The 13,194-nt window shown below is 36.1% G+C and overlaps 1 protein-coding gene and 1 non-coding gene across 3 annotated transcripts in view; both read left to right on the top strand.

Moving 5' to 3' along the window:
* Positions 1–13,194, top strand: part of IPO7 (importin 7) — a 47,776-nt gene that overhangs the window by 29,153 nt on the left and 5,429 nt on the right. For both annotated transcript variants that reach the window (XR_003900373.1, XM_029915418.1), the window contains exons 13-23: positions 2,812–2,901; positions 3,308–3,473; positions 3,645–3,805; positions 5,535–5,663; positions 7,451–7,517; positions 7,597–7,722; positions 8,139–8,236; positions 9,597–9,692; positions 10,347–10,567; positions 10,656–10,861; positions 12,015–12,221. Coding sequence is in view for 1 of the 2 variants with exons in the window: in XM_029915418.1 (XP_029771278.1) it covers positions 2,812–2,901; positions 3,308–3,473; positions 3,645–3,805; positions 5,535–5,663; positions 7,451–7,517; positions 7,597–7,722; positions 8,139–8,236; positions 9,597–9,692; positions 10,347–10,567; positions 10,656–10,861; positions 12,015–12,221 (1,567 nt within the window). In the remaining variant the exon portion in view is untranslated. The remainder of the gene's footprint in view (positions 1–2,811; positions 2,902–3,307; positions 3,474–3,644; positions 3,806–5,534; positions 5,664–7,450; positions 7,518–7,596; positions 7,723–8,138; positions 8,237–9,596; positions 9,693–10,346; positions 10,568–10,655; positions 10,862–12,014; positions 12,222–13,194) is intronic.
* On the top strand, positions 3,043–3,226 carry LOC115272884. Its single transcript, XR_003900531.1, has one exon. It is a non-coding gene; the product is annotated as a small nucleolar RNA SNORA23 (small nucleolar RNA).

Genomic DNA, 13,194 nt, shown 5'->3' with positions numbered 1-13,194 from the left:
TCGTTTGCAAGTTATTAAGAGTTTTATTGAGATACAATTCACATATCTTACTGTTCACGCATTATAGTGTATACATTAGGGGTTTTATTCACAAAGTTGTAGAACCATCATCCCCAAAAGTGTTAGCAGTCACTTTCCATTTTTTTTCCCATACCTCTCAGCCCTAGGCTACCCCTAATCTACTTTTTGTCCTCTGTATAGGTTTACCTATTTTGGATATTTCATGTAAAGGGAATGCTATATAACATGTGCTCCTTTAGGAGTGGCTTTTTTCAGGCTTGCTCTCAGCATGGATCCACCATGCCGGTAAAGTCTGTGAGCCCGAGTTTAGGCCCCAGCGAGCCTAAGCCGGTAATAAAGCCCTTTGGGGAAAAAAAAATGACTTTTTTCAGTTAACAAAATATTTTCAAAGTTCATCCATATTGTGGCACATATCAGTACTTCAGTCCTTTTTGTTGCCAAATAATGTTCCGTTGTATTGATATACCTCATTTTATTTATCCATTCATCATTTGATGGACATTTGTATTGTATCCATTTGAAGCTGTGATTATATACAAGTTTTTGTGTGCATGTAATATTTTTACTTCTCTTGGGTAACATATACCTAGATGTCAAATTGCTGTCATATTTTGAGAAACTGCCAGACTGTTTTCTGAGTAATTGTATCATTTTGCTTTTGTCAGCTGTATATGAGGGTTCCAGTTTCTATGTCCTCACTAACTCTTATGATCTTTTTTATTGTAGCCATCCTAGTTGGTGTCAAATGACATTTCATTGTCGTTTTGATATACGTTTCCCTGATGACTAACAATATTGAGAATCTTTTGATGTGCATAATGGCCATTGTTTATCTTCTTTGGTGATATATTCAAATCCTTTGCCTATTTTTTAACTAGATTGCCTTTTTATTGTCGAATTGTTAAGAGTTCTTTGTATATTCTAAGTAGTACACCTTTTTAGGGGCTCCTAGGTGGTTCAGTTGGTTGGGCATCTGACTTTGGCTCAGGTCATGATCTCACAGTCTGTGAATTCGAGCCCCTCGTCAGGCTCTGTGCTGACAGCTCAGAGCCTGGAACCTGCTTCAGATTTTGTGTCTTTCTCAGATCTCTCTCAGCTTCTCCCCTGTTCACACTCTGCCTCTCTCCCTCTCTCAAAACTAAACAAACATTGGATCTCCTGAGTGGCTCAGTCATTTAAATGTCTGACCTTGGTTCAGGTCATGATCTCGTGGTTCGTGGGTTCGAGCCCTGCATTGAGCTCTGTGCTGATAGCTCAGAGCCTTGGAGCCTGCTTCAGATTCTGTGTCTCCCTCTCTCTCCGCTGCATGCACTCTCTCTCTCTCAAAAATAAACATTAAAAAATAATAATAAACATTAAAAAATACTAGACCTTTTTCATAGATAATGATTTGCAGGTATTTCTGCTATTTTTTTGGGTTATTGTTTTACTTCATGTCCTTTGAAGTACAGGTTTTGATATGGTTTTGAAATTCTGTCCGGTTTATATTTTCTTTTGCTGCGTAGGCTGAAGGTGCTTCTTTTTGCAGGAATTATTTGATTTTCATGTTGCAAAATAATTGTAAAATAGTGGAGTTTTTTCTTTGAAAAATGTATCTTTAAGGAAATTTATAAACATGAATATATCCATTTGTAATCTAGGAACATCATGCTTTTTGTGACATAAATTTTCTAGTAAAAAATGACCCTGGGTTAGATTTGTGTTTAAGAACTTAAACCTAATTGTATACGTTGTGTCTGGCTTCATAAATTTGAAGTGTTTTTGCTTAAAAGTTAATAAATGTTAACCAAAGTACAAGTAAATATTTAGTCACAGAATCGTCCAACTCCCAGGAACCTTGTTCCATGTCACCATTTGTAGGTACATTTTGTGTATTTTTCAGCTTTTCCTATACCTGCCTATTCATCCTTCTGTTGATAAATTAAAGACAGTGGTTACTTATATGGAAAGCTGGGAATCTTGAGTTGAGTAGTCTTGGCAAGTTCAGATTTTTCTGTTTTAACTTTTTTTTTCTGTTTATTTTTGTTTTAACTTTTTAAAGGTAATTTTAGACTTACAGAAAAATTGCAAAAAATAGTTTCCATTACTCTTCCTGTAATGTTGCCTACCATCTTAGATAGCCATACCACAATTCTTACAACCAGGAAATTAATATTGCTAGGATACTATTCACTAATCTTACAGATCCCTTTCACATTTTGTAAGAATTCCCTCTATTGTCCTTTTTCCTGGTCCGTACTCCAGTCTAGGATCCCACATTGCATTTAGTTTCCATGTCTCAGTCTTCAGTTCTTGAAGTATTTATAAGTTTTTAGTGTTGATGTAATATGCAGTTCTAGGAACTCTTAAAAGCTTGTTACCACTTAGAAAAGGCCCTACTTCAAGACTTACGAGAATATCTTTTTAAATATCCAGATTACCTTGAAAACAAGGTCTTTTCTCAATCTATGTTATATTCCTTTAGAAGTTTTCCAGAGAGATTTTTCCATTGTGATAATTATTATTATAAGGTGAGGAATAAAATTAACCACACTTCATCATTCAAACATGATTGTTTTTAAGATTTGGCATAATTATTTTCTAAGCAAATGAGGAAAAAAGATTAAAGAGAAGGTATTCAATGTTTTTTTAACAGTGATGTTTGAGAATGAGAAAATTTGATATGGATACTGCGGTACAAAGAATTAGATGTTTTGACATCAGTAGTGATTTTTAACACTAGTGTGTTTATTTGGCATTTAAGATTATATTTGGTAGTCTTTCAACAATAATTGTTGTTTATATTTACAGAAAAAGATCTACAAAGATCAGATGGAATACATGTTGCAGAATCATGTATTTCCTCTCTTCAGCAGTGAACTAGGCTATATGAGAGCAAGGGTATGTTTTGAAGCTGTATTAATTTATACATTTTTTGCCTTGTAATGAGTAACTGCTTATGTAGACTTTTCTGTGGAACATTTTTAATGCTAAGCCATATTTCATATTAGACCTCTGTTTCATTTAAATATTTAAATGGCTGCTGTAATGTGTGCATAGTTTTCATCTGTGTCTGATAGCAGTGTCTGCCTGTGTTTTGCATTCAGATCTTGCTATCCACACAAACATCATGCAGCCAAAGAATAAGTTGGGATCATAGTACTGGTCTAGTGTTGTCTCTTTGGACGTATCTACCACTGGCCAGCCTCCAAATTCCCACACACAGAACTTTGGGAATAGAGGCACTATAGCTTACTGCAACTTAATGTGATATATCTGTAGTAACTCACTGCATTTTTTTAAAAAGGCTTGCTGGGTCCTTCACTATTTTTGTGAAGTGAAGTTCAAAAGTGACCAGAACCTGCAAACGGCCTTAGAGCTGACTCGGAGATGTCTGATTGATGATAGAGAAATGCCTGTGAAAGTGGAAGCTGCGATTGCACTTCAAGTGTTGATCAGCAATCAGGAAAAGGGTAAGGGATTTAGATCTCAAAAATAATGCAGTGTTTTTACACATAATTATACAAGGCATCCTAGAAACTTGATGCCTTGTCTTATGTGAAAGTACTTATTTTTTATTTGATATATATCAAGTTTTAAGGAGGTTTAGTTGTTTCCAATTTTCTTTCCCTTTTTCCTCGCAGCTAAAGAATATATCACTCCATTTATCAGACCTGTGATGCAGGCTCTTCTTCATATTATAAGAGAAACAGAAAATGATGATCTTACCAATGTAATTCAGAAAATGATCTGCGAATATAGTGAAGAAGTTACTCCTATTGCAGTAGAAATGACACAACATTTGGTATGTTTTTTGAACCAATCACGTATTCATTGCTTACAGCAAATATTTTTAGGTTTATTTATTGTGAGAAAGAAAGAGAGTGTAAATGGGGTAGGGACACAGAAAGAGAGAAGGAGGGAGAGAGAGAATCCTCTGACAGTGCAGAACCTAACATGGTGCTCAAACCCATGAACTGTGAAATCATGACCTGAGTCAAGATCAAGAGTCTATTGCTTAACCAACTGAGCCATCCAGGAGCCCAAGAATATTCCTATACTGAGAGAAAATGTAAACTATAAAATGGTTAAGTAACTTGCCCAAGCTAGAATGGTGGGATTCACCCTTGGAAGTGTACGCCTCCACAATACGCATTAGTGTGTGTGTGTGTGTGTGTGTGTGTGTGTGTGTGTGTGTGTTTTATATATATATATATATATATATAGATTTTTTTCTTAAGTTTATTCATTTATTTAGAGTGAAACAGAGATAGCATAAGTCAGGGAGGGGAACAGAGAGAGGGAGAGAATCTTAAGCAGGCTCTGCACTGGCAATGCAGTGCTTTAACACTATGGAGCTTGAACCCACAGAGCTCTGAGATCATGACCTAAGCCAAAACCAAGAGTAGGACACTCAACTAACTGAACCACCCAGGTGCGCCATCCCTCCCCTACCTTTTAAAAATATTTTGGGGGTTGAAAGTGTGAGCAGGGGAGTGGAGGGGGGAGCTCCTAAGCAGGCTCCACATTGAGTGTGGACTCAATCTCACAGCCCTGGAATCCTGACTTGAGCTAAAATCAAGAGTCAGACACTCGGGGAGCCTGCTTGCCTCCGTCGGTTAGGGGACCTATTCTTGATTTTGGCTCATGATCTCACGGTTCATGGGTTCATGCTCTGGGTCAGGCTCTGTGCTGACAATGTGGAGCCTGCTTGGAATTCTGTCTTCTGTCTCCCTCTCTCTGCCCCTCCCCTGCACATGTGCGCATGCACACTCTCTCCCTCTCTCAAAAGTAAGAAAAACAATAATAGAAAAGTCAAACGCTCAACAGACTGTGCTACCCAGGCACTTCGTGCATTTATAATATATTAAGCTGATTATTAGCCATGACTCCATCCTTTATTTCTCAGAAGTTTTTTTGAAAATGATTGAAATTTGTAACAAAACCTTGATTAATATACCTGTATTTGGGCATTGTTGAATGTTAGCCAATAAAATTAATAAAAATATTCTTAATATTAAGCCTTTTTATGCTTTGCCTCTTTTAATCCTCACAATATCTCAGTGAGATGTTAGAAAACAGGTCTAGTGGGGCGCCTGGGTGGCTCAGTCGGTTAAGCATCCGGCTTCGGCTCAGGTCAGATCTCACGGTTCGTGGGTTCGAGCCCCGCGTCGGGCTCTGTGCTGACAGCTAGCTCAGAGCCTAGAGCCTGTTTCGGATTCTGTGTCTCCCTCTCTCTCTGACCCTCCCCTGCTCCAGCTGTCTCTCTCTGTCTCTCAAAAATAAAATAAAAAGCAATTAAAAAAAAATTAAAAAAAAAAAAGAGAAAACAGATCTAGTAACTTTAAGGTCACCTAGTAAGTGGCAGAGCTGTATTTGATTGTAGACCATAGGCTCTTAATTATTATTAACCATTTTGGGGACATTGATTGGTTTTGCTGTTCCAGCGAACACATTTTAAAAATGAAGTTTTAGACCAAAATGTGTTTTTACTGCTTCCATTGCAGGCCTAAACTATATTCTTTTGAACCTAGGCAATGACATTTAATCAGGTAATCCAGACTGGGCCAGATGAAGAAGGAAGTGATGACAAAGCAGTTACTGCTATGGGAATCCTGAATACCATTGACACACTTCTTAGTGTAGTTGAAGATCATAAAGAGGTAAGAAAATGATCCGACATTACAAGGTTTTGATCCAGGTTTTAGGGAATTTAAAGCCACTCTTAAGCAGCTGTACTACTGCTTTTGTTTTCTTAATTGTGATATACTGTACATAACATAACATTTACTATCTTAGCTATTTTTAAGTATATAGCTCAGTGGTGTCAAGTACACATTGTACTACCATTACCATCATCTTTCTAGTTTTCTTCTTTTACAGTTGTCTTTTGGAAAGAATTATAATCATGAATTTTTTTTAAAAGAACTAATGTGGGACACCTGGGTGGCTCAGTCAGTTACGTGTCCAACTCTTGACTCTCTGCCCTTGCCTAGCTCATGTGTGCGCTGTGTTGAGAGATAGAGTGAGTTGGGGAGGAAAAGAGAAGATCCCAAAAAGGCTCTGCCCTGTCACAGCAGAGGCCAACGTGGGCGTCGAACCCATGAACAATGAAATCATGACCTGAGCCGAAGTCAAGAGTCGAATGCTTAACTGACTGAGCCACCCAGGCACCCCTGGAAATTAAATAAACATTTAACAAATGAAAATAAAATGAAATAGTTTAAGACATAAGGGTAAAGAACAGAGAAAACTCTAACCAGTAATACCTTTTAACCACCACTTAAGTTTATTAGATTTTAAAATTTTGTAGTATATACTTTAAACTTTATTTCTAGTAAGAAAAACAATTTCAGATAGATGTAATTGAAGCCCTTGGGGTACCACTTCCCAATTTCATTTTTTTGCTCCTTTCTCTTAGAAGTAACCAATGTCCTGAATTCGATGTTAAGAATTCCAGTGCAGACAGATATTATATCCATATATCATGTTTTCAAGTTATCTGCAAATTGCCGTTTGCAATATGAAAATTTTTGTAAGCTATTTGTATCCTAGATTATAACTGGAAATAGGTAGAAGCCATGAGGAATTCTGTAGCTGTTAAAAATCAGTTGTCACTATATATTTGAAGACTTAAAAATGTTGTACGTATATGTACTGGTTCTATATCCAATTAGTAAATTTTATCTTCCCTCCCCACTAAAACATTCTGATGGTTTCCAGGGATTTGGCATCTGAACGAGGACCATACTGACAGTTAAAGAGGAATTTGTATTTTCAGTCTTTCTTAATATGGCTTGGGGCATGGTTCACTATATCTAAAGTAATTATATAAATAAGAAGTGACTTAAGAATTGGTAGGAATTAATGACAGTGACTTTTCATTTACATCTGAACTGATTATATATAAACACAAAAAGGTCTGTAATCTATTCACAGAATGATACGGCTCCTTTATTTTCATAATTATTTACATTTTCCCAGGATGTTATTTTTTTGTTTTAAAGTAAACTATGTTATTCTTTGTATTTTATTGTAATGGTATTTTACTAAATTTAAATTCCATATTGACCCACAGTTTTATAATGAATCACTTCAAAACAAAGATTTAAAATGATTTCTTAAAATACTTTATATTTGGGGCGCCTGGGTGGCTTAGTCGGTTAAGCCTCTGACTTCAGCTCAGGTCAGATCTCACGTTTGTGGGTTCGAGCCCCGCATTAGACTCTGTGCTGACACATTAGAGCCTGGAGCGTGCTTCCGGTTCTGTGTCTCCTTCTCTCTTTGCCCCTCCCCCTCTCATGCTCTGTCTCTCTCTCTCTCTCTATCAAAAATAAATAAAACATTAAAAAAATACTTTATATTTCAGTAAGCAGTGAATTACATTTACATTGTTTATTCATGCAGTGATGTAAGACAGTTACATGTAACTTTTTTCCTTCTCTTTTAGATAACCCAGCAGCTTGAGGGCATCTGCTTACAGGTCATTGGAACTGTTTTACAACAGCATGTCTTAGGTATATACCTCTGTGTTTAGAATTTCCTACTTTTTTACATCAGCAAGTATTGTCCTAATGACTCCATATTCTCTTTTAGAATTCTATGAGGAGATCTTCTCTTTAGCACATAGTTTGACATGTCAACAAGTGTCTCCACAAATGTGGCAGCTACTACCTCTCGTATTTGAGGTTTTTCAGCAAGATGGGTTTGATTACTTTACAGGTAAGTCAAGTCAGCAGAGAAATACTGAGAATTTCCCCCCAATTTGATTCATATTTAATATATCACCTGAACAAATGCTTTTGAGTATTCTAAGTGCTTCATTGTCTAGATATTATCACTAGCAGTTAATGCTCAAAGACGGTAACATCTTGTATTTTGATTTAGTTATCCTTTTAGGTTTGTTTTCTTTAACACATAGTCTTACCTTCCTGCCTCCTGTTAGTCTATTTTGTATAATATATAATAATAAGTTTTGTATAGTATATACCAACTATTAGGGAACAAACAATCTCATATTTGCTTTCTTTTTCTAAGGTTTTTTTCAGAAACAAAGCATTCATATTAGTAAAGATATTTAACTTACAATTTTTTGGTTTAATTCATTTTTAATATTTTTATGCTTTTTATTAATACAGATATGATGCCTCTGCTTCATAATTATGTAACAGTTGATACAGACACACTTCTGTCAGATACCAAGTATCTTGAAATGATATATAGTATGTGTAAAAAGGTAGGTCATTTTTAGTTAATGTAAGGATATATTTCATCAGGCTGGTACTATAAAAAGTATGAAATTGTAAAGAGTGAAGATACATGATACATTATGGTGGATATATGGTGACAGAATAAGGGTCTTAAAAGCTACAAACTAAAAAAGACTGATTCCTAGATGCCACAGTAATGGCTTTGACAAGTATTTGTCTTTTGCCTGCCCTGACATTTAATTGGAGTTATAAATGTTTTTGTTTTTAGAGTGCCTGGAGCTTGCTTACCTTAGGCTAGATCTTTGCTAGACTTTGGATCAGAAGAAGGAAAGAATCAGAAACTTTTTTTGAGAGAGAGAGAGCATGAGTTGGGGAGGAACAGAGAGGGAGAGACCGAGAGAGAGAATCCCTAAGCACAGTGCCTGACTCAGGGCTCTGAACCCACAAACGGTGAATTCATGGCCTGAGTTGAAATCAGGAGTTGGACGCTTAACGGACAAAGCCACCCAGGCACCAGGGTGTTTGTTTTTTTTAAATACTGTTTTTCTTAACCAGAAGGTAGGGAATAAAATCATTGAATTTGGGGTCCTTCAATATCAAAATCAATACAATTGGGTAGCATTTGCATTACTAACAGTGTTGAGAGGCAGCAGACTTTTTAATACCAAGCATTTAAAAAATGATTTCGTTCTGTGGTGTTTTTTGATGGGTTTATCTCACTGATATGTTTTCTTTTTGAACACTTGGTCACAAAATCAACACCTGGTATATTATTATTTATTGCCAATTACAGTTTATGTTACTACTCTGGGAACAGCGATATCCATACCATTTACTTTCCTTTTCCAGAAGTTACTCTTAACATTTCAAGTCCTCTGGTGCTAATTAGCACATGTCCAAAAAATTTCTTGTCTGGGAGCAGCATTTTCCATCAACACTGCCTTTTCTTCCCCTCCTCACTTCAATGGCACTATTTTTTATTTTGTGAGACTTGTATAGAGAAAAGGCTTTCCTAGCAGTTAGCTTTATTTTTCGTTCATTCACTTATCACTTTACAGAAGAGTCAGATATCCCTAAGAAAGGGATGGTGCTTTAGCTATTATGGTTGTATGAAAAGATAGTGGTTTCAACATGGAGTAGTCCAGGATGACACTGCAGGGGAAGTGATTTGATTAGACCAGGAAGTGGATTGCTGAAATAAGACCAACCAGTAACTCCCAAATCCTGTTTTTTTAGATTATAGTCTGTATAATAAATTTTGCAGTCATATATATGAATTAGAATATCTTAAGAAAAACTCCAAAGACTGTAGACAGGGGACAGAGAAATTCCTTGATTTAAAGGTTCATGATGCCTCATTGCAGTTTTATATTCTATGTTGACCAGGTTCTTACAGGAGTTGCAGGAGAAGATGCAGAGTGTCATGCAGCAAAATTGTTAGAGGTCATCATTCTACAGTGCAAAGGGCGTGGCATTGACCAGGTCAGTGAGGGAATGATTAAAGTTTCTTGTTTGAAGCTTCTGAAAGAGAATCTTTTCCTCCAGTTTTTTTCTTTTGGGGTATTTGTTGTATATTTGGTATGTTACTGTTTATTATGTCACTACAGATAACATTTTTAAATTGTTGGTTTAAAGTTAATATATAATCATATGTTTAATATGTGTGAAAATATAATGTTTTATGGTTACTTGTTATACAGAGTGAGATTTTTTTTTAAATAGTATACTGTGGGAGTATTGTTTGCAACATTATCACTTTTGCCATAAGGTAGATTTAGTTGTTAAATTTCCATGATCAGTTTAGTAGGAATTTTTTTCCCTCAACTCTGTTGATATAATTGAAATATAACATCATGTAAGTTTAAGGTATAATATGAATTGACACACATACTGTGAAGTGATTGCTACAATAAGGTTATTAGTAAGAATATTGTGAATCCAATTGGCTATTGTGATGAGGCTCAGTGAAGATTTGTCTTCTCTGAAGTTAGATTTATCAGTGAATGCCTCAACAATAAAAACTGTTGGGTTATCTAATGGGGAGAAAAAGAGGTTGTTTGAGGCAACAAGTTAATAGGGGTAAGATGGTTGGACTACTGTTACAGTTTTAGAATTCTTTGCTGTTTGTCTTCATAGTGCATTCCCTTATTTGTGGAAGCAGCTTTAGAGAGACTGACAAGAGAGGTGAAGACAAGTGAACTTCGGACAATGTGCCTGCAAGTTGCCATTGCAGCTCTGTATTATAATCCGCACCTCCTTCTGAACACCTTAGAAAATCTTCGCTTCCCTAATAATGTTGAACCAGTTACAAATCATTTTATTACACAGTGGCTTAATGATGTTGATTGTTTCTTGGGGTAAGTGACATACATTGGATCTTTGTTTATTTAACTTGGTGAGAAACTGTTTATTAAGAAAAAGAAAATATTTTGTTTATTTTTTTAGGCTTCATGACAGAAAGATGTGTGTTCTGGGCCTGTGTGCTCTTATTGATATGGAACAAATACCACAGGTTTTAAATCAAGTTTCTGGACAGATTTTGCCAGCTTTTATCCTTTTGTTTAATGGATTAAAAAGAGCATATGCCTGCCATGCAGAACACGAGAATGACAGTGATGACGACGATGAAGCCGAAGATGATGACGAAACTGGTAAGGAATTTGTGGTGAAGGAAACCAAACCTACTGACTTACAAATATCATTGGACTTGTTTTTTAGCCCTTCTAAAGAAATATGGGATTGTAGCCAAATGTTTTCATGTTGATTCATTCATAGAAAGACTGCCAAATTTTCCAACTAGAGTAAGGCATATAAAGACAGGAACTTTGGCTATATCTCCAACATGTAAAGCAATTCTAGGCATTTATGGCTTTTAATGTGGGCAAACATCTGTCTTCTATTAGTGCTAACACCTAAGTATAATTAGGTGTTGGCTAACAGTACATTTTACCTAAGTATAATTAGTTGTTGGCTAACAGTAGAACACTATAGACTATAAGAGTATAAGTTGATAGAAAGTTGGTTCAGAGAAATTATTAAATGGTTTATGAAAGAAACTCACAAAAGGTACTCTGTGGATATAACATAAACTATATAATTTTTTTGTTGGTATTTGGTGTATACCATAAGGTTTAGAGCACAGTTAAGTGCTGGATCTCATGTTATGTAATCCCTTTTCAAACCTCTGGTATTAAGAATTGTGGTTGGGGGGCGCCTGAGTGGCTCAGTAGGTTGAGTCTCCGACTTTGGCTCAGGTCATGATCTCACATTCATGGGTTCGAGCCCTGCATCGGGCTCTATGCTGACAGCTTAGAGCATGGAGCCTGCTTCCGATTCTGTGTCTCCCTGTTTCTCTGACCTTCCCTGCTCATGCTCTGTCTCTCTCTGTCTCAAAAAGAAATAAAACATTTAAAAAAAAAAATAATTGTGGTTGGGTTTCTTGGATTTCTGTGAGAATTGTTTTACTGAGTATGTATATATATATATTTGTTTAATATATTTTGAGAGACAGTGCATGTAAGCAGGGAAGAGGCAGGGAGATAGAATCCCAAGTAGCATCCACACTGTCAGCACAGAGCCTGACACAGGGCTTGGTCTCACAAACCATGAGATTATGAGCCAAAATCAAGAGTTGGACACCTAACCGTCTGAGCCATCCAAGTGCCCCTATTGCTGAATATTTGAACACCACTTCCTGAAACTTAAACTTACTCAGTTCTGATTTGTAATTTACTGACTGTGGTCACTGTCACTTTCTTGAGAATACTTCACTGTTAACATATGCACCTATATATTACTTGGTAGAGGAACTGGGGAGTGATGAAGATGATATTGATGAAGATGGGCAAGAATATTTGGAGATTTTGGCTAAGCAAGCAGGTGAGGATGGAGATGATGAAGACTGGGAAGAGGATGATGCTGAGGAGACTGCTCTGGAAGGCTATTCCACAATCATTGATGATGAAGATAACCCTGTTGATGAGTATCAGATATTTAAAGCTATATTTCAAAGTAAGTCAGCTTGTTATATGTAACTTAGATGGCTCTATATAATCCATTTTCCTGAATCTGTCTGTTCTCATTTGTGTCTGTGACTTAAAGAAGGAATTTTAGGTATATCAGACTAAAACTGGAATATGATTTAGGGATTGGTAGCTTAAAGTATCCAAAGTTATTAGAGTTTGGGAGTATTTCCTCATTTTATTATGTTATTTTTATTTAGATTGTCATGCTGAAACATGCACAGTATTGGAAAATCCTGTCGTTCAAAGTGTATACAATGATAGTTCCTCTTTCCTACTTCTGATTCCTCTCCTTTCAGCATTCTCCAGAAGTATCCACTCTTACATCTGTTTATTGTGTGTTTATGTATATGTGTATCTTTTTTTCCCCCCCGACCCAAACCACAATTGACTTTCAAGAATCTGACCATTTTTAGCATTAATGATCTTAGAATCTCTTTTCTTTTTTCTTGAAACACATTGTGTGTGGCTTTACCATCTTTTACTTAGACTTCAACAAAATAAAACATCCATGCATGTTCCATCCAGCTTAAGAAATTTAAATTGGCACTATATTTGAAACACCTTTTCCCCACAGTTAACGACTATGTTGACCATCAGTCTTAGATATGATGAGAACTTTGATATAGAATAAATTCTCTGATAACCAAAGCATTTTTGATACAAGGTTAGAGAAACACAATATCTTCTGAACTCCATGGCAGGCAGCAAGAATTGATTGAGGCGCCAAGAACTACCAACTTGGTTTTGTTAATAACTTTGTATTTTGTAGACTGAAATACATGTTAATCCCAGGGAGGACTTACAATAGAGGGCCCATGCATTGTAAATGCAGTAAAGTAGAAATAGAATATCATGGGATTGGATGTCAAGGTTCACCACAAAATACCTGGCACCGGAGGAAATCAGTTTCCATTCTTGGAATTACTGTTTTAAAAACTTAAAAAAAATTTTTTAATGTC

This window comes from Suricata suricatta, chromosome 11 (genome assembly GCF_006229205.1).
Source record: "Suricata suricatta isolate VVHF042 chromosome 11, meerkat_22Aug2017_6uvM2_HiC, whole genome shotgun sequence".
NCBI lineage: Eukaryota > Metazoa > Chordata > Mammalia > Carnivora > Herpestidae > Suricata > Suricata suricatta.
Note: the sequence above shows the minus strand (reverse complement) of the source record. Positions and strands in the feature narration are given on the sequence as shown.